The 23,231-nt window shown below is 49.5% G+C and overlaps 12 protein-coding genes across 12 annotated transcripts; 5 read left to right on the top strand and 7 right to left on the bottom strand.

Moving 5' to 3' along the window:
- Window positions 1-215: 215 nt before the first annotated feature.
- On the top strand, window positions 216-1,739 carry APUU_80555A (MT-A70 family; the record flags this gene model as incomplete). The annotated part of the gene is made up of 1 exon (XM_041696849.1): window positions 216-1,739. One exon carries the CDS (start codon window positions 216-218, stop codon window positions 1,737-1,739), a length of 1,524 nt encoding a protein of 507 aa, XP_041562438.1.
- A 145-nt stretch (window positions 1,740-1,884) lies between these two features.
- Window positions 1,885-2,709, bottom strand: APUU_80554S (ubiquitin carboxyl-terminal hydrolase; the record flags this gene model as incomplete). The annotated part of the gene is made up of 2 exons (XM_041696848.1): window positions 1,885-2,585; window positions 2,658-2,709. The coding sequence occupies 2 exons, from the start codon at window positions 2,707-2,709 to the stop codon at window positions 1,885-1,887; spliced, it is 753 nt and encodes a 250-aa protein (XP_041562437.1).
- A 275-nt stretch (window positions 2,710-2,984) lies between these two features.
- APUU_80553S (putative mRNA decapping hydrolase) lies at window positions 2,985-4,111 on the bottom strand (the record flags this gene model as incomplete). The annotated part of the gene is made up of 3 exons (XM_041696847.1): window positions 2,985-3,232; window positions 3,283-3,939; window positions 4,033-4,111. The coding sequence occupies 3 exons, from the start codon at window positions 4,109-4,111 to the stop codon at window positions 2,985-2,987; spliced, it is 984 nt and encodes a 327-aa protein (XP_041562436.1).
- Window positions 4,112-4,653: 542 nt separating this feature from the next.
- On the bottom strand, window positions 4,654-5,291 carry APUU_80552S (ribonuclease H2 subunit C; the record flags this gene model as incomplete). Its single annotated transcript, XM_041696845.1, has 4 exons — window positions 4,654-4,692; window positions 4,746-4,954; window positions 5,012-5,089; window positions 5,138-5,291. The coding sequence occupies 4 exons, from the start codon at window positions 5,289-5,291 to the stop codon at window positions 4,654-4,656; spliced, it is 480 nt and encodes a 159-aa protein (XP_041562435.1).
- A 1,314-nt stretch (window positions 5,292-6,605) lies between these two features.
- On the top strand, window positions 6,606-7,190 carry APUU_80551A (uncharacterized protein; the record flags this gene model as incomplete). Its single annotated transcript, XM_041696844.1, has 1 exon — window positions 6,606-7,190. One exon carries the CDS (start codon window positions 6,606-6,608, stop codon window positions 7,188-7,190), a length of 585 nt encoding a protein of 194 aa, XP_041562434.1.
- Window positions 7,191-7,499: 309 nt separating this feature from the next.
- On the bottom strand, window positions 7,500-8,492 carry rex4 (putative 3'-5' exonuclease; the record flags this gene model as incomplete). Its single annotated transcript, XM_041696843.1, has 2 exons — window positions 7,500-8,106; window positions 8,185-8,492. 2 exons carry the CDS (start codon window positions 8,490-8,492, stop codon window positions 7,500-7,502), a joined length of 915 nt encoding a protein of 304 aa, XP_041562433.1.
- Window positions 8,493-8,823: 331 nt separating this feature from the next.
- Window positions 8,824-10,240, bottom strand: APUU_80549S (ribosome biogenesis protein NOP53; the record flags this gene model as incomplete). Its single annotated transcript, XM_041696842.1, has 3 exons — window positions 8,824-9,040; window positions 9,106-10,044; window positions 10,107-10,240. 3 exons carry the CDS (start codon window positions 10,238-10,240, stop codon window positions 8,824-8,826), a joined length of 1,290 nt encoding a protein of 429 aa, XP_041562432.1.
- A 348-nt stretch (window positions 10,241-10,588) lies between these two features.
- cef1 (putative cell division control protein (Cdc5)) lies at window positions 10,589-13,163 on the top strand (the record flags this gene model as incomplete). Its single annotated transcript, XM_041696841.1, has 4 exons — window positions 10,589-10,614; window positions 10,678-10,711; window positions 10,799-11,139; window positions 11,192-13,163. 4 exons carry the CDS (start codon window positions 10,589-10,591, stop codon window positions 13,161-13,163), a joined length of 2,373 nt encoding a protein of 790 aa, XP_041562431.1.
- A 335-nt stretch (window positions 13,164-13,498) lies between these two features.
- Window positions 13,499-15,370, top strand: ESA1 (NuA4 histone acetyltransferase complex catalytic subunit ESA1; the record flags this gene model as incomplete). Its single annotated transcript, XM_041696840.1, has 6 exons — window positions 13,499-13,581; window positions 13,666-13,693; window positions 13,775-13,839; window positions 13,899-13,933; window positions 13,993-15,152; window positions 15,212-15,370. 6 exons carry the CDS (start codon window positions 13,499-13,501, stop codon window positions 15,368-15,370), a joined length of 1,530 nt encoding a protein of 509 aa, XP_041562430.1.
- A 799-nt stretch (window positions 15,371-16,169) lies between these two features.
- Window positions 16,170-20,313, bottom strand: APUU_80546S (uncharacterized protein; the record flags this gene model as incomplete). The annotated part of the gene is made up of 4 exons (XM_041696839.1): window positions 16,170-19,483; window positions 19,546-19,716; window positions 19,764-20,019; window positions 20,068-20,313. 4 exons carry the CDS (start codon window positions 20,311-20,313, stop codon window positions 16,170-16,172), a joined length of 3,987 nt encoding a protein of 1,328 aa, XP_041562429.1.
- Window positions 20,314-21,204: 891 nt separating this feature from the next.
- On the bottom strand, window positions 21,205-22,092 carry APUU_80545S (F1F0 ATP synthase subunit f; the record flags this gene model as incomplete). Its single annotated transcript, XM_041696838.1, has 7 exons — window positions 21,205-21,230; window positions 21,291-21,356; window positions 21,417-21,567; window positions 21,686-21,700; window positions 21,775-21,833; window positions 21,918-22,022; window positions 22,089-22,092. 7 exons carry the CDS (start codon window positions 22,090-22,092, stop codon window positions 21,205-21,207), a joined length of 426 nt encoding a protein of 141 aa, XP_041562428.1.
- A 42-nt stretch (window positions 22,093-22,134) lies between these two features.
- On the top strand, window positions 22,135-22,896 carry NUO21 (ETC complex I subunit; the record flags this gene model as incomplete). The annotated part of the gene is made up of 3 exons (XM_041696837.1): window positions 22,135-22,373; window positions 22,423-22,533; window positions 22,587-22,896. The coding sequence occupies 3 exons, from the start codon at window positions 22,135-22,137 to the stop codon at window positions 22,894-22,896; spliced, it is 660 nt and encodes a 219-aa protein (XP_041562427.1).
- Between the last annotated feature and the right edge of the window lie 335 nt (window positions 22,897-23,231).

The following is a 23,231-nucleotide window of genomic DNA, read 5'->3' as shown; positions in this document are numbered from 1 at the left end:
GGACAGCTAGCTGCAATAAATTCAACGACCTTATTATTAATATTAATTTGTGTCTTTGTTTCTATAGAAAAGAGCCAACTTGGGTGGCGGTACTGGTGATGATTGACTTGGGAGATTTTGGTGGCATAGAGAACACCGCATTTATCTCGACCTCCAACATTCCCTTCAAAACAATCAGTTGAAACTTGTCGAACCACCAACAAACACCGAATTCGATGGTAATGACACAAAACTCTTCAATTCTCTATCAAAACGCCTCTAGCACAGTTTTCCTAATCGACATTCCGGCATCCATTGCACTAGCACAAGAATTATCACTGGCATCACAAGCTGATGTACCCAGCGACTTTATCAGTTTAATCTCCACAGAACCACCGAAAAAAAAACAAAGACGCATTTTATCAACTCCAGCATTAAAAACACCATACCCGGCATCCTTTGAGCCGAAATCAGAGGCTGCGCGGGCGAAAGTTCTCGCACGGATCCCGCGTTCTGAAATCCATGAGGAGATATCCCCTTTACTGTCCAATGCCCTAGAAGATATTCGGAGTCATTATTGCCAGGACTCGGAGTGGTGTCTCCCAAGATTTCTTTTAAAAGAGGATGAACCTAAAGAGCCTGATAATGAAATCGACCGCTCCGCGTGGCTAGCCAGCATACGATCTGGGAAGAGTGACAGGGGGAAGAAAAGAAGAGCGCAGGATAGAAATGCCGCAAGGAATGACCATGACGAAGATGACGATAACTTTCATCCTGAATATTTTCCTCCGCCATCTAGCCGGCAAGGCTTTCCAATCGATACTCAGTCTCAATCTCAACCGCCTCTGGTTTTATCGCCGGGGAGAAACAGGTTCGAAAACGGAGCGGAGCTATGCAACAATCCTGTGAAAAATACATCTCCGGAAACTGCAATTGTCGAAATCCACAGCGTATTCGCGGTAAAATCGCTTAGAGGCTGTAAGGTTGATACTGAGAAGCAGGAGCGCATTCAGTTCTTCATCGTACCACCTCTGTCGAAGTTCATACTATGCAACCTACCAATATCAACACCGTTAACGGGCACGGAACACGACAATCCAAATCCGATCCCAGGTCTGGCCTCAGACCAAAAGTTCAACCTCATTGTAATGGATCCCCCGTGGTCTAATAAATCCGTACGTCGCAGCGGCTATTACGAAACACGGACCTACCTTGACAGTGAGCTGCTGATGGCGTATATATGTGCCGTGCTCACAGTACACTCACATTCGCCTTTACAAAATGAAGATTTGACCCCTGAGAGTAAATGCAACCTATCTATTGCCGCTATATGGATTACCAATTCGGCCAGAGCAAGGGAGGCAGCGTACGGCGGGCTCGCTGGGGCAGGCTTCTCAGTTTGCGAAGAATGGATATGGGTTAAGACGGCTGTTGATGGCCAAACAGTAACGCCAATCGAGGGCGTCTGGCGCAAACCATATGAGATCCTTGTCATAGGGAAGAGGAGGCCTGGCTCTATAACCGGAGCTGGCGGCGATGGCATTTTGAGACGGGTTATTGCTGCTGTCCCGGATGTTCACTCTCGGAAGCCGAATTTAAAGGAGGCGTTTGAGAGGACTCTTTTAACACCACTGTCTGATACCACTCCTGTGCACTATTCGGCACTGGAGGTGTTTGCTCGGAATTTGACTGCTGGGTGGTGGGCCTGTGGTAATGAAGTGCTTAAGTTTAATTCGGAAAATTGGTGGTCTGATGAGTGACAACCTATATGTCAAGGCATTCGTTTTGTTTATGAGATACGTATTAGATCACTGTGTGTTTTGTGGTATTATGCTGTGGTGTAGGTTTACGCTCCAGATATCCACTAGAACTCAGATGTAGTCCACAAAATCTAGTTAAAGCAAATCAATCAAAAACACCCCCTAGACTAACAAGACTGAATCTCAGATCCGGGTTTCCTCCCTTGGCCTCAACATCCAAGAACCGTCTAACCCCCAGCTTCAACGCCTTCTCACTCAACGCATCCTCCTCAGATCCAAGCGCACCACGCTCCAGAGGCCCCTTTCTCCGCCCATCAAGTTCCCACAGTTTCCCGTCAGCACCTTTAACAAATGCCACAAAGTGCAAATCCACATCATCCTCGGCCCCAGGCGCCTGCGTATCACCCAATTTCGCCGCATCAGCATGCGCACTCTCCAAGGCCTTACTCTCATATAACAGATCTGCCCTCTGGTTAGGCTCTAACCCCTCCGCCTCTTTCAGAAGTCCCTCCAAATCTGAACCGGGAAGAATATGCTGCCTCGCCTCGCCATTCGACACGGTATGGAGGAGTCCGATAAGCCCGCATGCATTCCGAATCGTCTGCTTAAACCACGTTACGGGTTCTTGGGGGCCCGAGCCGGAGTACTCAGATAGGGGTCCATCTTCTGCAATGCGAGATGATTCGTAAGTTTTCGAGACGGGAAAGACGAGGAGGAGGGCGTGCGAGGGGCGAGGGACGAGCGCGAGGAGATCCGGTTCATCGAGCGAGAATACGTCTGTGAAGCCTAAAGATGGGGAGAGTCCGAGTTGATGAACTAGATGGGACATCACTTCTGGGTTGTTTTCTGTTTGTTTTCCGCAGGTTAGTTTTATTGTTTGATGTGGGCTGGCGATCTAAGTGAGGGGTGTGGACGAACCGAGGGGCACGAAGGCCTTGTTGTTTTTGGGGACGTCTGGGTTATCTGACATGGTTGCGGATTTCTGTTGTGGGATTGAGGAGTGGGATATCAGGTTTAAAAAATGCGTTGGAATGGAGAGTAGACTGTGCAAGACTGCAAGGGTGGCGTTGGAGAGTTGATGAGGGGAAAGAAGTGTTGCGGGGTTGAAATTGATCCGCGGCGGCTGAAAGCGGAGCGCAGTTTATTCAGCGATAACAAAGTACATAACTACGTAGTAGGCAGCCATTTGTGAAAGATGGAAAGTAGATACATATGTCAGTCATTCGTCATTCGTAAGTTTCTATTCTAATTATCGCCCTTCGGCTTCTTTCCCTGCTTGAGGGGAGCATAGATATCGCTCCATAGCTCGCTCGCTTCTCCCAAAAAGTAGGTCAGACTGACATCTGCCATGCTCGCGTCTTCATTCCCAGAATTGGTCTCCAACTGAGAGATTAGATTTTCCAAACCGAATGCCTTCCCAGTGGCCTGCGTGGCACCCGCTTCGAGCATGACATTGACGATATGAATATGGAAATGATAGTATGTCGGTTGATCTAGAGCACGTTAGCAACCACACACCAGTGAGGATGAGGGGGACACTTACAATGCACATAGAGCTTCAACTGGTCCTCCTCCAGCCCTGGATACATTTTGACCGTTCCCTCAAGTACCCGCTGTCTTAGATATTTCAACCAAGGCACGTGCTTCTTCTTCAAATCCCTCAAACTCCAAATATCGCGTCTCTGTACCAATGCTAGCAAATGCAAGGAGCCTAACGTCTTTCTATCCCAGTTCAGATCGGGGAGCATCAAGAACGCATCCTCCGGCCCGTGCCCATCGTCCCGTAAGATGACATCCTCTTGCTCCGTGCGTCCCTCAAGGATGTTAAACACCCAATTCAACCGTCCTTCCTCTCTCTTTGCTTGCATGTAAGGCCGTATGTGGTCACTGTAGATCTTTGGCGTCTCAGTCACCATGCGCAGCACCTGATCGGAGTATTTCTTGACGTGCTGTTCCGTGCACGGCCAGATGAGGTTAAGCTTGAGGTCGTGAGATGGATGTCCATCAGCATCTATTCCAGAGGAAGCCAAGTACCATCGGTAAATATCATTATCACCGAGGTTGTTAACGCGAGTGATTGACGAGTGGAAAGCTTTTAGAACGCCCAGGGACTCGGTTGCGAATGCGGTTCGTTCGGCGGTGAGGATACCTTGTTGACCATCTATAGACCCGAGGATTGCGATTCGGCGGCCATTTTGGTCTGGGAAGCATCTTGTTAGTCTTTTGTTTGAGGTTGCTACTGGTGGGGTAGGGGTATATTGCGGGGTTTAGCGTTGTTCATTGGGGAACATACCCTGTTTGAGAAGTCTGGTAACCTCAAATTTTGAGATCAGTCCTTCAGGCGCAAGCCCTTTACCGTTGATAGACTCCATTATACGAATTGAGGAGTATGTCATGTAGATATTTGATAAGGCTGAACTTCAAAATCTCGTCGGTTTCTGGCAGAACAACGAGGGCGGTCAGGCTTATCTATATCCATGTCAACACCCTACCAGGTAAAAATAATAAGAAAAGCTAAAGAATTCAGGTTTTAATTGCGATTGTTTTTCGAGGCTTCATATATATACACACGTATGGCAAATAGTATCCGCACTCTAGAGATTGGGGGTTGAAATCGGAGAGGCCGTGACCGTTGAGTTCGAGTGTGGTAGAATCTCTGGCGAGTGTTTCTTTTCTTCGCGCATTGTGCCCGCAAGGGTGCAAGTTACGTGAAACCTGGAGCTGAAGGCCCGCATTATACCATTGGAGCCGAGTTCCCCGTGCAACCTAGATGATGCATTTGCTCGATTGCAAACGACCTGCTGTTGGATCCCCGTTGTGTGATTGGAAGCTGGGGTTTATTTTTTGAGGCGCAACCGAACCCTCGATGCGTAGCCATCATATACTCGAAAATAAAGAGCTTAAATCAACCTATTCACGTAGACTTCTTTCCCTTGCCACTCTCAGTATGCATCTGACCATACAGTTAGCGTTGAAAATCAGTGCCAAAGGAGACGAATAGCATACCGCTTCAGCAAACTTCACCCACTCTTCTACCCCCTTGACGAACGTATCGTCGGCCGCAGGAATCGTCTCGTGCCCCCAAACCATGTATTCGCCAAATGTAGCTTGCTTCTGTAGTACCTTAACCGGCTCGTCTTGTTCACCTTCCTCGTTCGTACTTTCGCTGTCCGTAACTTTTGGCATCTCGCGATCTGTATGCGTCGCGACAACCCCTGCTAATATGTTAGCAAAGTACAGCTTGACGGGTTTTTACAATAATGATATCTCACCCTCGTAGCCCTCAGGGATCTGAACCTGTCTGCCTCGTAGCCTCCTACCCCGGAAGTATGCCGTCTGAAGATCTTTGTCTTGTAACTAGTGAGTAGACGGGTTGTATTAAAGGGGGCTCTGCTCACCCTTCTCATCTGCAATGGGCATCCAGTATCTATTGAGCGATTTCGCAGGTCCATCATGGTGGATCCGACAGGGAAGGATGTTTGGTGTGCAATTGCCCAAAGTCTCATTGTCTTTGGTGTCTGTGCCTTGTTGTTTGGATTGAAGGGCGAACATTGTAATGGGAGCCGGGCGCAAATGAACGGACAGAATGGTGATAGCACAGTTAATGTGGTAGTTCGTATATGTTCGCAGATGGCTCCTGTGTTTTGGCGGCTTGAGCGTCTTCGTGGTAATGCTGGCTTGGTTGGTGTTCAGAGGAAGACGCGACGCGCTGAGCGGACCGCGTAAAGTGGCAGCGCAGCCGGAACCGAAGGCTGGGCGGCCGTAGTACTTGACTCCAAGCAACAACCACAACAACCACAGCAACCACGATAGTATTAAGTGAATGGAGGGCCTCCCCTCCAATCGAAACTACTTGCTTGTCTCATGCAAGGGCACAACTTCTCCAGCGAGTGCATTGAGATTTCTTTCTCATGGCATTTGCTTTTATGCCATCTGCACAAGGGTGTCTTTGTGTCTTTATTATGCTGTTCCTCAAAGATAAATAACCTCTTTCGCTCCCCTGAGGGGTTTGAACTCTTCAAAGTTTAGGAATATTTGGGCTACACCAAGCAAATAAGTACTCGATTAACAGAACAGTCTCTTTGCTTGTCGTTAGGGGTTCTGTTTAGACCTCGCACCTCCATGATGAGTGAGGTCCATGAAGTTCTAGATCAACCCACGGAGGGCTTAGAACACCATCCAGACAAACCTCTACCAGCGCGATCATCGGCTGGTGCGTTTATGAGACTACCGCCTGAATTGGTGGAGTTAGTTGCTATTCATTCTGATTGTTCCAGCAATTGTTCTCTCCGCGAGACGTGCAGATGGATATCTCAATGCACCTTCCAGTTTTTTACCTCTTCATGTCTTCGTATTACTACAGTTAATACAGATCTCTCCAGTGCATCTCTGAGGAAGTTCCAAACACTGTCTAACACACCCGAGTTAGCCCCACGGGTCAAAAAGATCGTCTTCCATAGTCCAAAAGGCAAAGATTTTGCCCACGATATCGACTGGAAACGAAAGTCTCCAGGTCAAGATGAACTACTTCCCCTGGAATATTATGCGTACGGGAGGCGCGGCCCACGTGTAGGCGACCTATATCTTGACATAAACCAACACCAGATACAACAATGGCGAGGTATGCTCGGGTGCCTGAAAAACTGTACAGACTTTGAAATACACCACGGCTATTCAGAAAACAGCTACAAAATCGACGAATTTCTAGAACCCATTGATGCAATTATGCTGGTTTTTTCAATGATCATGGACACAGGCTTGACAATGAGGTCGTTTTGCCTATCCTGTCCGCCGAAGAACCCGGAATCCGACACCTTCCGCCGTGGTATCAATAATTGCAGAGCTACTTACCGGAGCAATTTTACCATGAGATATGAATTTTACAGGGTGTGGGCGAAGCTGGAATCCTTTATCGTCAAAGAAGGCGTATTGGGCCAGCACGACTGGGACTATCTCCAGGAACTACTCCGGAGGACCCCAAGACTTCAGACCCTAGACGTCGATTTCTCTTGGTCTAAGAAATCTTGCTTCTTTTTGGAGCCAGCATCCTTTAAAAGCGACAGGTTCCACCTAAAATCGCTCTACCTCAGCCAGATGACTGCGGCCAATTCGCACGATATCATAGAGGTTTTGGAACCACATCGTCAGAGTCTTCAGAACATCACAATTAGGGGACTGTCGTTACAAGCTGACGGATACAGGAATTTTATCAAGGCTCTAAGCCGCGGATTCCCTGCTCTCAAGGAGGTCAGCTTCAAGCGCATCCATAATGGCGGTCACTTTGGGATAGCAGCACCGGGAAATCCTCTCATGGATTTATCAGACGGGCTATCCTTTAAAATTGAAGAGTGCCAGGGATGCATGCACATTGCAGGCGTCAGTTACTCTGGACCCAACATGAAGGCTGCACTTGAGATGATCGCAGCCAATATCGAGTTCCCTAACCTCTAAAGCCACATACCAGGCCTGTATTTTGGCATTAACTGCGGACCGGTGCCGTCAAATCTCAGGTTTTATACTATACTCGTCTTGTTTGGGTTTTGCTTTATGAAGTTATAGATTGCGATGGGTACTAAGTATACTTATGTTAGATTAGCAAGAACGAGAGGTATAGCACGCTGGTATTAACAGCAAATTCATCCCCGCGCGACTAATTTCTAGATAGGATGCAGTGTTTTCAAAGTAGTTGGCAATCTGCCAACATTTATACATCAAATTCATCATTTCTAGGGTATATCGAACACAATATCAAATACATCCTCACCTCTTACGGGTCTTCTTTTTCTTTTTCTTCTTCTTCTTCTCATCCCCTCCGTTCTCCTTGTTCTCCGGCGCCACACGAACAGGCCATTTCTTCAAATGTTCTCGTTCGAACTCATCTTTGTCTCGCCGGTACAAGAGCATTGTAGCCTTCGCATCCTCCACACTTGAATGGGCGCCGTCTTGTATTTTCAGCCCGAGGAACTCTGACGCCAGGATCTTCAGTCGAGGGGAACCTCCTCCGGCAATTTTCCGATACGGGGGGTGCTTGCTGGTATCTCTAATATCGCGCTTAGGGTGACTGAGCAAAAGAGCATCTAAGTCGTTTCGGAGAGCATGTCCCACTAGTATCCGTCCATCAAGGATCTCCGCGACCTGTTTCTGCACTTGTTCTAATGTCCTAGCTTCCACCATATGCTTGGGTGTTATTCCACTGACGTGTGTTCGCCAATCCGTAACCATCTCCTTAGGTCGTACATATGAGTCGTATATTTGATCACCGTTGTAGTTGACGATACTGATGCGGGCAAGGGCTGAATCGTTGTCTGGGTTTGGCCCAATTCCAACCATCTCACAATCCACCGCAATATATTTCCCTATTTCGACGCTATAATGGATTGTTAGTGATCATTCTTTACTGAAGAGAGAGGCAGGTTGGGGTAAATATGGGAATCGGAGTACTAACGTTGAAGAACGGCCTTCATTGTCCTTTGGAAATGCCGCCGTGGAACTTTTCCGGGATATACTTTGAGTTTCCTTCCCAACCCCATCTGGGGAAGCTGGAGACATTCTATTTCGTTTCTTGGTGGTGTGTGCAGCTTGTGAGGTGCGTTTTCCTCCTTTCCCTGCTTCTGTAACGGTTTTCCGCTTCTTCAGATCATTCTGAGACTCGCGATCGGATCGTTTGCGCTTTGGCGTGGGGGCCGTGGAGACGTCCTTCTTCAAAGTCTCCTGCAGCTTTTTCCAGTTGCTGGAGAGTGATTTTAGTTCCATTCCAATGTGAGCTGGGTGCTATCGCATAGTGAACTTGGTCGGAGTCGGAGAAAAAGGGAAGAAATAATCATTCATGTTTGCGGAGCCAACTAACTCCGCACTAAAAGTCTGGTTGGTCCGAGGCTTGACCCCACCCGCCGATATACAATCGATGTTCTCGAACGGCCTTGAAAAACCTCACTCAGAGCCCATAACTGGTATTATTTGTGCTTCGCATTTTTATATTCATGGGGTTGTTTATGTATCGATAGTGATTGAGAATATTGGTGAGTTTGAGAATTACTTTTATTAACCAACCTGATATCTAGTAGAACCATTTAAACTAAAGCAATCATAACCCAGGCACCTTGAAGTCTTTGTAGGTCCACTTCTCGGTCACTTCCCTCTTCGCCTTTTTCGGTTGCGATACGGGCTTCCGAGATTCGAGCTTGCCCTGGATAATCAATGTACGGAATCGATCGTCTAGGAGGTTTCCCTCTGGCTTCAACAGACGCAGCGAATCTTGCAGTTCGTCCGGTAGGACTACCTCGGTCGGCTTTTCCGGGGCCCTGCTATCGTTAGTAAAAAAAATATATAAAAAAAAATAGCCAGGTTATTAGTAGCAGAAACGCACCTTATTTTCCCTCCCAAGGGCTTCCGGCGCAGAGTAGTATCATCACCCTCATCGGAAGATTCGTCAGCGTCACTGTCCCGCTCCAGCTCCTGGTTCTTGAAGCGCTCTGAAATAGCCTTGGCTTCAGCAACTTGGGCCTCCTTTGTCTGCTTCTGTGCCTCCCATTTGGCTAGCCTTTCGGCTTCCTTTCTTCGCTTAATCTTGTTCCTCTGCGTTTTTGTCTTTCTCTCGGGGCGCTTCTTGTTCAGCCATTCCGGCTTCTCATACTCGCTCTCGAAGCCTTCCCAAGCGCTTTCATCATCAGATTTGGCTTCACCATCGTCATCATTGGCCTCATCAACCAAGCGCTGCCGCTCTTGTTCCTTGCGCTCTTCCTCTAACCGCTTCTTCTCCTCTTCGACGGCTCTTTGCCCTTGTTCTCGTAGCAGCTCATCCCAATCTTCGAATGTCGGATTGTAACTTGTACCAGCGGTTGGCGCTCGTACGGAGGGAACCGTCTTTCCATCGGCAGTCAGGGAAATGGGAGCTCGCTTCAGGGTTTCCGGGGCCACCTTGGGTTTGGGCTTTTCTAGATAATCGAACTGCGGATCATCAAGAGGCGTCGGATCCGCTTCGTCAGCCCAAGGGTCGTAGAAACCACCATCACTTGGCTTATCCATTGGGTTGCCCTCTTTGGCTACCTGCTTTAAGCGCTTCCATTCTTTGCGGCTGACCCAGTCACTCTTGTGTTTCTTGGTCTTCGGCTCAATGACGCCGTCGGTCACGTTGGAACTCCCACGTTTCCGTGTGTCTACTGCATCTATCGCAGATCTTTGTGCGAGAATTTCATCTGCTTTCAGAGGCTTTTTGTGTTGTTTTCGGTATGCGTCGCGAATCTCCGAAGAGCCCTTCTTGTCAATGACGAACAGTTCTTCGGAAGGTCTCTCTGCTAAAACACCTCTATAATCGAACAGTTAAAGCCAATTCAGTGGGACATTATCGGCGAACACGCGGAATCATACCCTTTGATTTCCTCATCCTTCAACAGACGGAGACCTTCTTGAACCTCCGAAACGTCCACATTTTTTCTCCATGCCCTCTTGCCCTTTCTCGAGGGCTGGCCGTATTGACGGGGTGCTTCTAGCGTAGTTGACATTTTGACGGACCCTCCAAACGGACACTTATTGAAAAAGTCGAATGTCGGGGGCTCTTACCAGTGTTTGTACATCCTCGAACTTTTTTTATCTTTTCGATCAAAAATCTGGATCTGCTTACATAACTTGGCGGGGAATGCGCCTACCGCGCTAAACCTCTTTCGCGCCTATCGCGGACACTAAGTTACCCAGTTGATGAGCTTTCTTCATCACCGTCCATCCGCGTGCAACTTGCTATCGACACCGGCCAGCCCGCACTTATCGGTTGCATATTATTACGCCAGATCCACGCAGAAAACATTCCATTCCGTCGACCGGTATAACGACGGCTTCGCCGAGTCTCCGCAGCCATGCCGGTCGTCAAAGGAGGTGTCTGGTAAGTTGAAACTCGAAAATTGTAAATTATTTTCCTTTGAGCTCCCGGTTAACTTACTTATAGGACCAATATTGAGGACGAAGTCCTTCGAGCGGCGGTAAGATCAAAATCACGTTTTTTTTTTTTAAGATGGAATACATCTGGCTTTTACCATTGCGACGTTACTGATGTTTTGCGTTTCTAGGTCTCGAAGTATGGTCTAAACCAATGGGCGCGTGTTTCCTCGTTGCTGGCAAGAAAAACCCCGAAGCAATGTAAAGCGCGCTGGGTTGAATGGCTCGATCCCGGTATCAGGAAAGTGGAATGGTCTCGGGAAGAGGATGAAAAGCTGTTGCATCTGGCCAAATTGATGCCAACACAATGGCGGACGATTGCGCCGATCGTAGGTCGCACGGCGACTCAGTGCCTAGAACGATATCAAAAACTTTTGGATGAAGCGGAAGCCCGTGAGAACGATGAGCTCGGCCTTGGAGGTCCTGGCGAGGAAACCTCAGCGCCAAGTGCGGACGACGTCAGACGGCTAAGGTATGTGCTCAGAAACACACTCTCAGGACCTGCTCTTGCTAATTGTTTACAGACCCGGTGAATTAGACCCCGACCCAGAATCCAAACCCGCCCGCCCGGATACTATCGATCTCGATGAAGATGAGAAAGAAATGTTAAGCGAGGCTCGAGCGCGTCTTGCGAATACGCAGGGCAAAAAGGCGAAGCGTAAGGCTCGAGAACGACAGCTTGAAGAATCACGACGACTCGCTGTGCTCCAGAAGCGCCGTGAACTGAAAAACGCCGGTATCAATATCAAGGTTATCACGCGAAAGCAGGGTGAAATGGACTATAATGCGGATATTCCGTTTGAAAAGCCAGCGGCACCTGGGTTCTATGATACTGGCGAAGAGGAGGCCCGCAATGAAAAACAACGTGAAATGTTTGATCCTCGAAAACAACAACTAGCGAACAAGCGCAAAGGAGACCAGGATGAAGATGCCGAACGGAAGAAGAGAAAAAATGATAAGAACAGCAACTCTGCTGCCTTTGCGGCGGCTGCTCGGGCAGGCCAGATGCAAAAGATTAGGGAAGCGGAACAAAGCAGCAAGCGGAGAGCACTAGTCCTTCCTACCCCCCAAGTCAGTGAAGGCGAAATGGAGGATATCATCAAGATGGGTATGGCAGGAGATAAAGCCAGCAAATTGGTGGGAGAAGAAGAAGGAACCCGAGGGCTACTTGGAAACTACTCCGCCATGGTTGGTGGGACACCAATCCGAACACCTAGAGCTCCCCCGGAGGAAGATCACATTGCAAATGAGATTCGAAATATCAGGGCCTTAACGGAAACTCAATCTTCCCTTCTGGGTGGTGAAAATACGCCCCTGCATGAAGGAGGATCTTCTACAGGTTTCGACGGCATCGCTCCACGCCGCCAGGAGATTGTCACACCGAATCCCATGGCCACGCCTTTTAGACAAGGAAACGCAGTTGGCGCAACACCTGTGCCAGGAGGTGTTGGCCCTGGGGCTACACCACTGCGGACTCCTCGAGATCACTTTTCACTAAACAAGGAGATCGACGGTGGTCAACTCATTGGTAGCACGCCTAGGGACATAAAGATACAAGGGAACCTCGCGCGGCAAAGCATTCGCGGTAGGCTAGCGGCACTCCCAAAGCCTAAGGAAACCGAGTGGGAGCTCGAAGAGCTGCCCTCTGAAACCGCGGAGCCAACTGCAATGGAAGAATACTCAGAGGAGGATGCGGCAGAACGAGACAGGAAAGAAAGGGAGGCTCGGGCCAAAGCTGCTGCAACTGAGCATAGACGCCAGACACAAGTCTACCAACGCGCACTCCCTCGACCTGTTGTCCTCGATATCGATGCATTAATGGAGCGTGTGTCGCATGTAACAGACAAAATTCCTAGCTTGATTGCCAAGGAGGCGGCCCTTCTTATCGCCAACGATGCAAGCAAGTTCCCTGTTCCTGGCGCCAAAATTGAAGGCAAACCCCGGAAGCTGGAGCGGTTCGATGACCGATGGTTGGAAGAAGCTCGTGCGGCCATTACGGCTGAGGTGTCCTCCGGGAAGATGCAGGAGTGGGCGGATGAGTTCGACGCCGAGTGGAGTTCTACCCGTTCGAACACTCTACCTGGTCTTTCTAACTACGTCGACGAGGACGAGGACCCATATCAGCAAGAACAGCGAATGATTGGCGTCTTTGACAATGTACAAGCATCTCTACTCGCAACCGCAGAGCAGGGAAATAAACTTGAAAAGAAGCTGGCACTGCATTACGGTGGATATCAAAACCGAGCGAAGACACTACGGACCAAAGTCACGGAAGCCCACACAGCCCTAGAGAAGTCGAAGGGTGAACTAGACGCTTTTCGCACACTCCAGATATCAGAAGAGGCTGCGATTTCGAGGCGACTCGAGAAACTACGGGAGGATGTCGCATTTGTCATGCGCAGAGAACGAGAAGCCCAGGAGCAATACCGATCGAGAAAGGAGGAGCTGGACGAGCTGGTTGCTGGCAGAGGAGGCATGGTGAACGGTTGGCATTGAGTGAGGCCTGGGAATATGGAGGCTAGTACTGTATTTCACGATGTATTCTAATTCTTCTCATTTCCCACATACTATAACTAGTAAGATTCTGATGGTAAGAATACTTCACTCTTCCCCGATGCTCGTAACGATGGTACAGCCAGGGAACCTAAAACGGACAACCAAAAAGCTTGAGGCGAAAACTTGAAAGGCGGTCTCTCGCCCCCTTCCGTCACTCAAATCCTCCATCAATCGCCTCAAGGAGCCCTGCGAAGTTTTCATCGAAAGATCCATCCACAAAGTCATTTTATCTACATTTTCTATCTTAATAGACTGGGGATTGTTTCCTGATCACGATGGGCGTCAGAGATTCTCACGGGGAGGCTACCGGGACCCCGGACCCCGTTGAGAAGGGATTCGCCACCCTCAACACCATCAGGTACGTGATTACGCTGAAAATAAATTTTATAGTTGCGATTTTGACCCCAGTTTTATCGGTCGCATATGCTAACTGAAACATTAGGATCGGTGTGAAGGCCATGGTCCACAAGGTGCGTTGTGCATCCCCCTTTGTCGGTCGCTTTAAAAAGCGGATCACGTGACTTCGTGATGGATGGTTGACCGTGTTGTAGGATGGAGAATTAAGAAAAGCAGAGATTCTGTCTATAAAGCAGCGGAAAGATGGCCTTGCTTTCTAGTCAGTTAATAATCCGCGATGCTATTTCAAGGGATACAGTTTGCTGACCACACTTACAGCGTCCATTATGTTGACTTCAACAAACGTCTTGACGGTATGTCGTGCATATCTGGACGAGTTTTTAAGAAAAGTACAGCTGACGATCTTGTTTAGAATGGGTCGCTTCTTCTAGACTCGACCTGTCTCAAGAAGTTGAATGGCCTCAGCCTGAGAAACCAGAAAAGAAGAAAACCGGCCCTGTCAACAAAGCTCCAAGCAAGAATAAGCGTGCTAGAGCTGGTAGCCGTGATGTCTCCGCAACCCCAGACCTTCTCACGGGCAAAAATGCCAATGTGGGAAAAGTACAGAGGCCATCAAAAGCAGGCGGAAAGGAGAATCGTGGCGATGAAACTCCCGTGAACTTGTCTTTATTGGGCTCAGAAGCGGTATCTGCTGATGGGACCCCGAAAGCTGACTCCGAGGACATTGATATGATGGACGTTAGCTTCACCGATGCAAAAGAAATCAAAGAGGAGGAACGGGCACTAGGGCTGCCGTCGCGGGAAGAAGAGATCGAGAGATTGCGCACTAGTGGCAGTATGACACAGAACCCAACTGAAATTCACCGAGTGCGAAACCTTGATCGACTACAGATGGGCAAATACGACGTCGAGCCATGGTACTTTTCTCCGTATCCTGCCTCCTTCTCTGACGCAGAGGTGGTTTACATTGATGAGTTCTGTTTGGGCTACTTCGACAACAAGCGCGCATTTGAACGCCACCGCACCAAGTGTACACTCACACACCCTCCTGGAAACGAAATATACCGAGATGATAACATCTCATTCTTCGAAGTGGACGGCCGTCGACAACGAACATGGTGCCGTAACCTTTGTCTTCTGAGCAAACTCTTCCTGGACCACAAGACTCTTTACTATGATGTTGACCCTTTCCTTTTCTACTGCATGTGCACTCGGGACGACACCGGGTGCCACCTTGTTGGCTACTTCTCCAAAGAAAAGGATTCCGCCGAAGGCTACAATCTTGCGTGCATTCTGACACTGCCTCAATACCAACGGCGCGGTTTTGGACGACTTCTTATCTCTTTCAGTTATGAGCTCAGCAAACGAGAAGGGAAGCTCGGCTCTCCAGAGAAACCTCTTAGTGATCTGGGATTGTTGGGATATAGACAATATTGGCGTGAAACGCTCGTCGATATCCTTACAGATCCTGGGCGCGAGGCAGTCAGTGAGAACGACCTCGCCGTGTTGACGTCAATGACTGAGAAAGATGTTCATGAGACGTTGGCTACATTCAAAATGCTTAGATATCACGTATGTTCCCCTTGTTGCACTACCCGTTCTCGTTGATATAGAATCTAACAACCCCACAGAAAGGGAATTGGGTCATTGTACTCTCCGACCAAGTCATTGAAGAGCGCAGCAAGCGTATAGAGAAAGAAAAGATCAAAGGATCGCGCAAGATTGATCCGACACGACTCCAATGGAAGCCGCCAGTGTTCACGGCTTCCAGCCGAACCTGGAACTGGTAGACAGTGTGTGATATTCAGCGTTTATTTTTGTTTTTTCCTGCGACTTGTTTTCCTCGTCCCCGAAACTGGTGGTATGCTGATCAGCTTTTGATGTACAATTATTCTAGCGTTAGAAGGAAGGGGGCGTGGGCGTTCATGATAGCGATATACCTGGAGTTTTGGGCTTTGGGGTCGATGTCGGTAATACGGAAAATTACAAATACTTAAATTATCAATTACAATATCTACTATCTACTAATATGATATATAAGTATTGAAAAGTACAGTATAGGTGAACATTGAACTCGAACATGTTTGGCTTGATTATCAACATTACTCTGCAGTCCTAAGTACTTTGGCATAGCACTGTCAACCTAGCGGACGAGCAAAACGCGCTGGAGACAAGACAATAAGTATGTATCATAGATTCTGCTCTGGAACTTTGCATCCTGGTCAGATGAAGAAATAAGGCATACGTGTACATGATTGCATGTCAGTAAATCTGTCTTGCATCCCGGTTCATATCGGGAAATAGAATAGCTACTTTCAAAATGAGTACAGGAGAAGAGGTAAGTCGAATAAGAAGGTAGAATGAAATGGAAGAAGGGTAGGGAATATTGTACGGCAAGGGCAACACCAAAGAACATATGCTAGAGAACCCGAATTCCATCCGTTTCCCCGCAGGCGTAGCTCGTCAAACACTCAACGAAAGAGGGCCCGAAACCCGGAGAAGATAATGAAGCTCGAGAAATGAAGTCAAGGTTGCTCAGTGACTCTATAAATAGGAAAAGTCTTTGAGCATCCCGTTCAAATCGCATTATTAGGCTGAATTGGTAGTAGGGTTGCCCCACGACGACTTTCGCGATTGTCGTTGCGTTTGGCTGTTCCCATTTGTTTGCTGAGCGGCAGCCTTCTTGAAATTCGAGCCACCAGAGCCATCGCGTGGTTTGGTGTTCTTACGAGGCTTATATGTAAGTTGTCCACGCGATCGAGGATTGGTATGAGATCCTGCTTTCCGTGGGACAGCCACCGTCTTTGCCTCAACTGCACCAGGAAGTCGGACTAGGAGTTGATTGACTGCTGACGCATCCTTATCGCGAGGCCCAAATAGAAAGGGTTCAACGCTATGGACTTGCATCGCCTTCAGAACCTTCGACCTCAAGCGGGTTTGAGATGGTGCAGGTGCAGCTCGCCAGGCGGCCGGAGGAGCCATCGTGGGTACTCGTACAACGGGTAATGAGCCTACTTCACGGTCCTCAAACATCGCCTCTCCTTCCTCGACTTGTCTCGCAGTCAGTTCACCGTCTCCAGACTGAGATTCCCCATTGTAGGGCAGTGAAACAGAAACTTCTGCGATATGCAGCTGCACGTCAAGGGGCTCTTTCGACGCCGATGAGATTGCTAGAGCATTTCTTTTCTCCGGTACTGCCGTCTTCTTACCGAAGAGGGTATTGATCCTCTCCTGCCAGTTTGTAGCGGTTGACAGAGGGCCAGGACGCGTATTGGAAGCAACCATGGAGGCAAAGGTCGGTGGTGTGGGTGGTGGAGCAGCCACCTTTGGTGGGAGCTTGACAATCGGCTTCGGTGCTGGAAGGTGGACTAAAGGTCTATTCGAATCACCAAAATATACAGGATGCGTCGATACTTCTTCGGGAGGAGGTGGTGAAGGGCTTCGGAAAAAATCAACCTCTTCATATGTCGTCGGCTTCCTATGTTCAGTCGCCTGCGGGAAGAATCGCGAACTCCGAATAGGGACGTTAACAAGAGGACGTGCATGGGCTTCTGCAAACGAAAGTGGCCCAACAGGGTGTTCAAAGCTGGATAGCGGATTTGGAAGCGAAGCATTCCCATCTGTTGTTCTGGAAATACCGACAACTTGCCTCTGGCCGGCTTGGTCGCCCGTGCGAACTTGTCGCCAAGTTTCATTGAAGCTGGCCTGAAGCGAAGGCTGGCTGTCACGGACAGCATTCATTTCATGGCGCAGCCTCTCGTTTTCCTCGGCTTCGCGCTTCGTGGCAACAGCATGGAAATCATTCCATGCAGCAGTACGTGCATCATGCTGCCAGCTTGAATGCGCTCTTGGGGGTCCAATGGGGCCTGGCCGGCCAATCGGGCTTAGTGCATCATAGGAGGCATGTCTAGTTTCGGGGGATGGCAGTGGGGAGATCGTTGCACTTTCTTGGGCGGATCGCGTGGTCGTGGGGAATGTTTGCGAGCTAGGAGGGAGTGGTGACTGCTCCAAACCGAGATGATTTCGTAGAGTCAAGTCCCTTGTTGGGAAATTTCCAAGAGTCTGATCAAAAATACCATTCCCTAATGTTTTATCGTTGCTCAAAGGTTTCCAGGGATTCGTCAAGGGGCCCGCGGGGCCAACAAGCTTGGTATTACCTGTCCAAGGGGCGTATGTGTTGGGAACATTCATGCCACCCCTCCATTGAGCGTTTTCCTCTTCAACTCTTTGGTCACCAGTTATATCTTCGAGTGGTGCAGGAGGCTCATGTGATGCTTGAGGTCCATTTGCTGTAGCAGAATCCGTTTTCAACTCTCGGTTGGGTGAAGAGACCCGCCGGACATTACCCGCGGGAGTAGTCTTGTCATGGCTTCTTTCTTTCTCGATGAGCTTTTTCACGGTATCTGGGTGATGGACCTTCATCATGCCATATTGCTTTGGCGCCCCAGTGGGTTCTGGCACAGGAGGTTTCGGAGGTGATTGAGCAGGACCAGTGGCTGTCGTTTCAACCTTGCTAACTTCAGGGGAGTCCTTGCTCCTCGCCTTGGATTTCTCAGGTGGTGGCCCCAGGGCCTCGAGCTTCTGTCGGATTCTTTCACGCTTCGCAGCTTCCTCTTTCTCTTCTTGTTCCAACCTCCGCTGGCGGGCCTCCATACGCTTCTCCTTCATGATCCGCTCTTGCATGGCAACCGCATCTTCCTGCGATGGTTGAGGTATCTCGGGTTGTCCATCAATAGCAGGGGTAGGAGCAGGAGGTTGACCTTCTCCAGCAAAAATATTAGAAACCTTTTCTGGAGCAATGGTCTGGTCTCGCGGAGGCCAGGGGCCATGTCCATGTCGTATTGGTGAGACGTCCCGTATATGAGTCTCATTAGGGATATTTTCTCGTGCTTGGAGGTGTGGCTCGATCATTCCGTTTACCTGGGAACCTCGTCGAGCTTCAAATGGCCTTTGTACGGCGTCAGGTCGACCAATCGACATCCGCCGACCAAAGCTTCCACTTCCACCGCTAACATTGGACGAAGTTCGACGGCGCGTCCAATGCGCGCCATCTTGCACGCTTGTCCTATGAGTCTGGAATGCGGCAGAAGGTTCTGCAGGGCCTGCATGCTCACCTGGCGCTGCGGGTCGCTGCAACACTGAGGGAGCGCGGAAGCTCTGCTCGTTTCGATGGGTACCGCCTTTTCTCGGCTCGGGAACAGGCTCGTAACGCCCTGACCTTGAGTTATAAAGCTCTCGCGTTCCTGGCTGAGACTCCCTCCATGTACGGTTGAAGTCATCCGCCGCGATCTCTTTGGGAGCAATAGTAGCATTTGGACCGTCGTTTACGTTTTCCCTGGGGGGGACAGGAGCTCGTGTTGGAGGTTGGACGTGAAGCGGAGGCATGACCGGAGACGCTCTTTCGATGGGTGGCATAGGAGCCCATGGCGATTTTGTGGGAGGGGCTGGGCTTGTAGAGGACGTGGGCAGCTTCTCATTATTAAACCCCTTTGCGGAAATACCTGCAGTCCTCGCTTGCCGTTCGGCACTAGCACCCAGTCTGAGAACTGTAGGGTTTGGTCCTATGGAGGTGACAGGTTTGGGCATGTATTTCGGGGTTTCCTTGGCCGCAGGTATCTGTTCTACCGGTGGAAACTCCGTCGTCCCGATCATCGGTTTTGCCGTGGTGGCTTGTGTAGCTCTCGAAACAGGCTCTGGTTGAGGGGGCTCAGCCTTTAGATCGGTTTTCGTCCCATCAGTCCATTCGATAGTATCCGGGGCCCAATCATCTTCATCGTCATCAATATCAGCCCATTTCGCTTCTGTGCCGCCGCCATCTTCTTGGATCCTCGAAGTCATATGAATTCCATATTGTTGCTTCAGTTCCTCGTCGGTAAGATGTTTCGGAGGCGTCTGCTGGACCGCTATGAGAATAAAATTCGTTAGATGACAACTCGTATTTTCTTTCTCAGTTAAGGTGACTTACGTCGGTTCCTGTTCCAGACTTGGTTGGGATCGGGGCCACCTCCACCAAGCCTGGTTCCGCTTGTGCCCGCTTTTGATAACGAGTCGCGCAAGCCACTCGTCGTCTTTGCGACCAAACGAGGCCGTGGGTTCTGCAACGGTGTGCCCAAAGGAGTCCCCGTGGACAACGGAGCTATGATATGTTAATACTTCCTCAGTGCGGGCAGGCAAAGTACGTACTCTTTTCAGGAGCCTTAGCCACCGGAGGTGTGCCCGGCGCTTTGGGGACGGAAAATTTGGCGAAAGAAACCGGCTTGAATGCTGTTGGCCGCTTGGTTGATCCAGCACGACTGTGAGCTCTGCTTTCCGTTCGACTAGCATCGGATTCCGAACCGCCTAGAGAGGCCGTGTCTTCCCCACCATCCGAAGCTGATGTTATCCCGTTCATTTCAAGCACCTTCGTTGCCACCGAACCCGGCCCTTGCTTTGATGCGTCCTGCGTCGGAGTAAGTCGAAGCCCTGGAATCTCGTCCAAAACACTCACTGTTGTAGTCTGTTCTCCGGACCTCTCCTTGTCGCTGCTTTCCGTCGTTTGTGACATGTACATTTTCTGGTCTTCTGATTCGACTCTCGTCTTCGTTTCGGATGATGTTGTAGCGGTAGTGTTTATCTCCCCCTCGTCCCCTCCAGCAGGTTTCTTGTCGGTGGTGCTCGCAGGAACGTCGGAAGGCGAAAGATCGCCGCCCGACAGGGTTAGATTTACCACATCGTGGCCGTTCTGCTCTGCCATAACAATTCTCGAGTCTGCGGGGACAACAAGTTGCGACAATAGTTAGACATGTGTTCCAAACTGCAAATCTAGAAACAGGCTGCGACTTGGCTTGGGAAAACACAAATGAAAATAAGTAAGAGGTTCGGAGCATACCTATTGTTAGGGATCAAGAATCGCCACGGTTGAACACTGAGCTCAGCTATTTGAGCCGATAAAAGCTCCGAACGACCAAGAGGGCGGATGGTGAAGAGGCTAGTGCAGCGCGTGAAACAAGACTTGACGCAGTACAGGTAACAGAGAGGGCTCTGAGGACAAAAGCAACAGCCCACGGTATCCCTAAAGGGAGGTCACGATAGGGAGGCTCTTCTCTGAGTTGATAGAGATCGGGTGATGGCTGCAGTCACTGATGATGAGTGACAGTTCAGGTTCCAAGACCAGGGTGGCTGTTTCCGGTTAGCGTGGGAAACGCCGCAACTGAAGCAAACCCTGTGGCTGGAGGAGCACTTTAAGGCCAGAAAGGTAGCGACAAAGGACCCAAGGCGTGTCACTTCACAGATAGATATGTCTTATTGTCTTAATCTATTACAATATACAGATACAGCTTATGAGTTGTTATTAAGGCGACCTATGGTGGTGATGACAAGCGCTCTCCCTTCAGTCAAACTTGCGCATTTGTGTCTTCTGCAACCGCGACCGGCATTCCGGATTCAACCAGACTTCTAAATACTCCAGAAGTAGAACATGCAACAAGATATACTACATACTACGCTCTTAAACACACTCAAAAATATAGAATAATGTCACAAAGGTTTGAATTGTAAATATCACAGGTATTCCGCTTCTACGATCCGCTCTAGGCCCACGATATATACACAAATCCCCCACGTCCAACACCTGGCTGGGAGAAATTTAGTGGGGGTGGTTCTTGTGGTGACCTGTTATATGTGAGATTTATGTTTCATCGCGAAAAACGGGGGGATATAGAGGAGCCATACGCAGGTGGAAGTAGTATTCCATGCTGTAACCGAGGATGAGGATACCACCGATAGCGTGGGCGAGGGCTGCAAAAGACATTCGCATTAGCAGATTAAACGGAATTCAATCAAACATATATCACTTACGCGCAGCAGAAGGCTTGCTACCGAAGTAGCGGGCTTGGTAGCGTCCGATGAGGCCGGTGGGCTTAACCTCAGGAGCGGCACCACGGGGGAGTTTGGCGTAGAAGTTCACAACGCGGTCCATGCGAGCGGCATCTCTGGCAGCACCAATGGCCTTGTCAAATGTTAGTGAATGATTAACTCGACAGATGCAACGAAACTCCCTGTGCCGTCGTGACAGACGGAGAATCACGGGATGGATTCGGCAATTCGAGGGGCACAAGGCATCTTACGTTGGGGGAAGCAATCTATACAGAAGAGAATATCAGTACATATGTCTCCAAGAAAAGTTGCTTTTAAGCCCGAATTGTAGCTTTCCTACCTTTGGAGGGATCAAGGTCGAGAGACCTCGGCGGGTGACGAAGCTCATCTTTGCGTGGTCTGAAAGGGGCCTGTTAGCGATCCGAATATGCGCCAAATGTAGGGTGATGCATCCGCATTCGGTGTGCAGTTGTATTATCTTACCTTGACGTGAGCAAATGGGAAGAAAGATGGTGAGCGACAGAAGATGGGAGGAAGTGCCTGAGAAAGCGGGTTGTCGGAAGAGAACGTAGGGAGCCGCACACCGCGCTAAGCCGGATTAGGCTTTGCCTTCAGACCGGCAAGGTCGCAATACCTCACCTCGTCAATTCCCACCCATCTTTGTTGCTCTGCCCCCACCACAACAGGTGCAATCGACACAATGTCGTTCATGAGAGTTGGAAACCTTGCCTGCTCTCGGGCAGGCAGGCTCATGGCCCCCCGCAATGCCCGTTTGCTCTCAGCAACTGCTTTCCGAGCCGACTCGCCTGTCAAAACCAGCTCTGCTGATGCCCCGACAACGCCTCTTTCGGAGAGCTCAATGATCAAGAAGGAGACACCTGCTGAAGCAATGACCCGTCACCAACCAGACTATGACGCTACTATCGACCATGGCACCTCGTACGAAGCCCCCTTGCTCCCACGCGAGTAATGACTGACACAGACCAAGCAAATTCTCCCCTGTGCCCAAGCGTGTCATGGATGGAAGTGAGCCCGGCGAGACGGTTCCTGCTGCTGTCCTCTCTGGCGCTCCAACCGATCTCCAGGCCCGTACTGTCAGGTATGAACACAGAACGGAAACTTTCGATACCAGCAACTGACAATATCATCAAGGATTTTCCGACCTTCGAAGCCCGCTTCGCAGTCCGGAGACTGGCACTCTCACCACTGGAGGATGGATTGGGATATTCTACAAAAGGGGCACCGCTGGGAGAACCCCTTGATGGGCTGGCAATCTTCTGCGGATTGCATGCAGGGCACACATTTGAACTTCAAGTCGAAGGAAGACGCCATTCTATTTGCTCAGAAGCAGGGTTACGAATATTTTGTCCAGGAGCCAAATGAGCGCAAGTTTGTTCCCAAGGCTTACGCCAACAACTTCGTTCACGAGCATAAGAAGCTCAAGCACATCAGAACCAAATAGACCCGCTTTTCAGTTTATCGTGTATGTATATAAGTGTTTTTTGCTCTACATTCTTTCCAGAATTAAAATGGGATTTATGTCTTATGCGCTATTCTATACAAACTCAGGTGGCATGGTATAATGCACCCTAGGCCATCATTATTTAGTAATGCCGCTCTAAACAGCTAGCGCTGGACGTGCGACGATGTCAGGTATCATAGTGGTAAACCGAGCCTGAGCAGATATGTATTCAATACCATATATTATGATACTATTATCCGGTGCTTATAACTTCTACAGCCTGCAGTAATCAACTATAAATGGTTACGTGAATTCGCTACACGCCTACTCTTAGT

The sequence above is a fragment of the Aspergillus puulaauensis genome, chromosome 8, assembly GCF_016861865.1.
Source record: "Aspergillus puulaauensis MK2 DNA, chromosome 8, nearly complete sequence".
In the NCBI taxonomy this organism is placed as follows: Eukaryota; Fungi; Ascomycota; class Eurotiomycetes; order Eurotiales; family Aspergillaceae; genus Aspergillus; species Aspergillus puulaauensis.
This window is presented reverse-complemented; position numbering and strand designations above follow the sequence as displayed.